At 32.6% G+C, this 2708-nt stretch overlaps 1 protein-coding gene across 1 annotated transcript in view; it reads right to left on the bottom strand.

Moving 5' to 3' along the window:
- Positions 1-2708, bottom strand: part of LOC108298400 (ubiquitin-conjugating enzyme E2 variant 2-like) — a 12444-nt gene continuing 9736 nt past the window's right edge. The window contains exon 2 of the mRNA XM_037735771.1: positions 1-1042. Coding sequence (XP_037591699.1) covers positions 565-1042 — 478 coding nt within the window. The 3' untranslated portion in view covers positions 1-564. The remainder of the gene's footprint in view (positions 1043-2708) is intronic.

The following is a 2708-nucleotide window of genomic DNA, read 5'->3' as shown; positions in this document are numbered from 1 at the left end:
CAGAAATTCATCAACTCCCCCCAACATTTTTTATTATAAATACAGGTATCAAAACAATCCTGAACATATTTTTGATACTACTAGTAGTCAGCACCCACACCGCTTCAAAAATTAACACATTTGTGACAATATTCATTGTACCTGCTATGATTTAAACAATTTCAACTGCAGCTCTTTCACTAAGCAAGATGGATAAAGCATGCCATTTCTGTTTTCTTTCTTGAGATTTTTACTTTTTAGAAACACACATGCTTCCACTGCCATCTGACACTTCTCCACACGCTTTCATCTTGTAAACCTGAATTCTATTTCGAGTACTCCAGGTTTATGTTTAAATGACAGTGCCTTACAAGAGAAAAAAAATTGTGCTGCATTTTTCCTCCTGTTACCTGAAAACATAATGGGTGTACATATATTAAATATATTCTTACAAATGTCCAGGTCATGTTTACCAGCTGGAATTCTTTTACTTAATGTGTGGGTATTTTGCATTGTGATATTTAATCAAGACATTAACATGAGTAGAAGGTTGTTGATTTAAGAGAAGTTTGAGATCCACTAAAATTAATTGTTGTATGTTTGTCCTTCTGGAGGCTGTGGAAGCTTCATATTTTCTTTGGACATCATTAGACGTCTTAGCTCTTGAAGTACAACTTTAATGCTATATGAATTTTGCCATTTTGCTAACACTGGTATGCTCCGGGCATCCACCATCCCACTGGAATTATTTACTCCATTCATATTAATTTTTGTTACAAATCTAACTGACGGAGGAGCTTCGGGGTATTTAGGTCCACATTCTACTTTCAGGCTATATATTCTGTTTTCATAATTTGTCCTTGGTGGCCCAATAATCATGCCTGTCCACCTGGTAAGTGTCATATCTTCATCATCTTCAAGGCCCCAGCTAACCGTACCATCGCCTACTCCTTTTTGTCCTTCTTCAAGTTCTTCCAACAAGCGAAAATTACGGGGAACTTTAAGGAGAAGATGGCGGTCTCCACAGGAGTTAAAGTTCCACTTAATTGTTTTATCCTGCTTCCTTTATAATTCTTTCATTTATGTATTAACAACTGTTGAGGAATTCTTATACATCAACCACTGTAAAATATTTGTTTTTCATAAAAGATGTCATTGCATATATCTAATATATTTGGTTTTGTTTTTCTCAATCCTGCCACTTATTTGATTTTCATTTGTTCTTCTTTTATTTGTACCCACTTGCTAGGTGCACACTCATTCTCAGTTTTCTTCTACTAATGCATTGAATAATTTATGAATCTGTTACATTGGCACTACTTGTCCTCTCCTATTAGCCTATTCTCACCTGCTATAGTTTTATATCAGGTGATACCCCACTTCCTCATTTGAGACTTCTTTCCTAACTTTCATTAGGCCTGTATCAGAACTGCATCAGTAATTTTTTATCCCTCAACCTTCACTTTCCTTACTGTTAATTTCATACCGAGGTTCATTATTTTTACCTTTAGTGTAAGGATGATCTCAAGGGGCATTCTTTTCTTTGTTATTAACAAAAGCCAGTAGTTAGCAACCATTTAATTTATATGTTTTGAAGGAGATAGACAATATTACATCATATTTTTTCTGACATTTGATAAATCAAGGAGACTTTTAGAGCCCTTTCAATTCTTAAGGTGATTTTTAGCCTTGAGATTTCTGCTCTAGATTTCTACTCACTGACTCATGGATCTGATCATTTGAATTCTGTGATTACAGCATCATTTTCTAATCTGGTCACTTCTGCAGAGTCAGAAACTGGAATCAAAATAACTCATAGCCTTCTAGATTCATGCAGGTTTTTCATTACATGATTTCTACAACTTCCTCTGCAGGAGCAAATTATTGCATACTAGATTTTATTTTCTACCTATTCAAATATGTTTCCAATTATTAATTTACATTCATTCTTGATTCCAATTATTCATTCAGTAAGTGTGTGTGTGTGTGTGTGTGTGTGTTGTTAAATGACTGAAAGGAAAAGTAATACAAAGTTTATCCTTAAAACGTTGTTTTATATTTATTATACATCTGAAATGAGCTGTCAGCCTTAATTTTCCCTGGCTAACCGATTTAGAAACCCTTTTGCCCCTATATTTTATTTTATTTATTCTTTTATTGATAGGTTCTTATATATATATTTTTTTCCCAATTGCTAGTTTGGACTTGTTTCAGCAGCCCCTAAATTGGATGCTACTGAAAATAATTTTCATCAAAAACTTCGAGACATATTTCTCACAGGTCAGAAGTTGAATTCTACTTAGATTAGAATGACATGCTAGAGTGACAGGTCAGTGACTTGGTTCTGACCTAAGGAGACCTTGAATTTTTTTTTTTTTTCTTTTAATCTAGAAGACATCAGTGTTACTATAGATTCACCTGAGCAGATATAAAACAATATTGTGTGGGCATTTTTACTCTTTATTTATTTTATTCAAATCTATAACTCTTTGAGGTAAGGGTTTTGAAATTTTATTTTATTTTGAAATAAAAATACAATGTCTTAGTTTTTACTTTTTGTTTTCTTTGCTGGGTATTTGACGATAAAATAAAATCATCTATGTGAAATAACTTTGTACACTTGAAAAATTCTACATAAATATAAATAATTATTATCTTGTCGGATATTAATTGAAAAGTTAATATCTGGTATTTTTCTAATAAATTGTAGTTTGAAAAATAATGTTCTC

This window comes from Cebus imitator, unplaced genomic scaffold, assembly GCF_001604975.1.
Source record: "Cebus imitator isolate Cc_AM_T3 unplaced genomic scaffold, Cebus_imitator-1.0 Scaffold951, whole genome shotgun sequence".
NCBI lineage: Eukaryota > Metazoa > Chordata > Mammalia > Primates > Cebidae > Cebus > Cebus imitator.
This window is presented reverse-complemented; position numbering and strand designations above follow the sequence as displayed.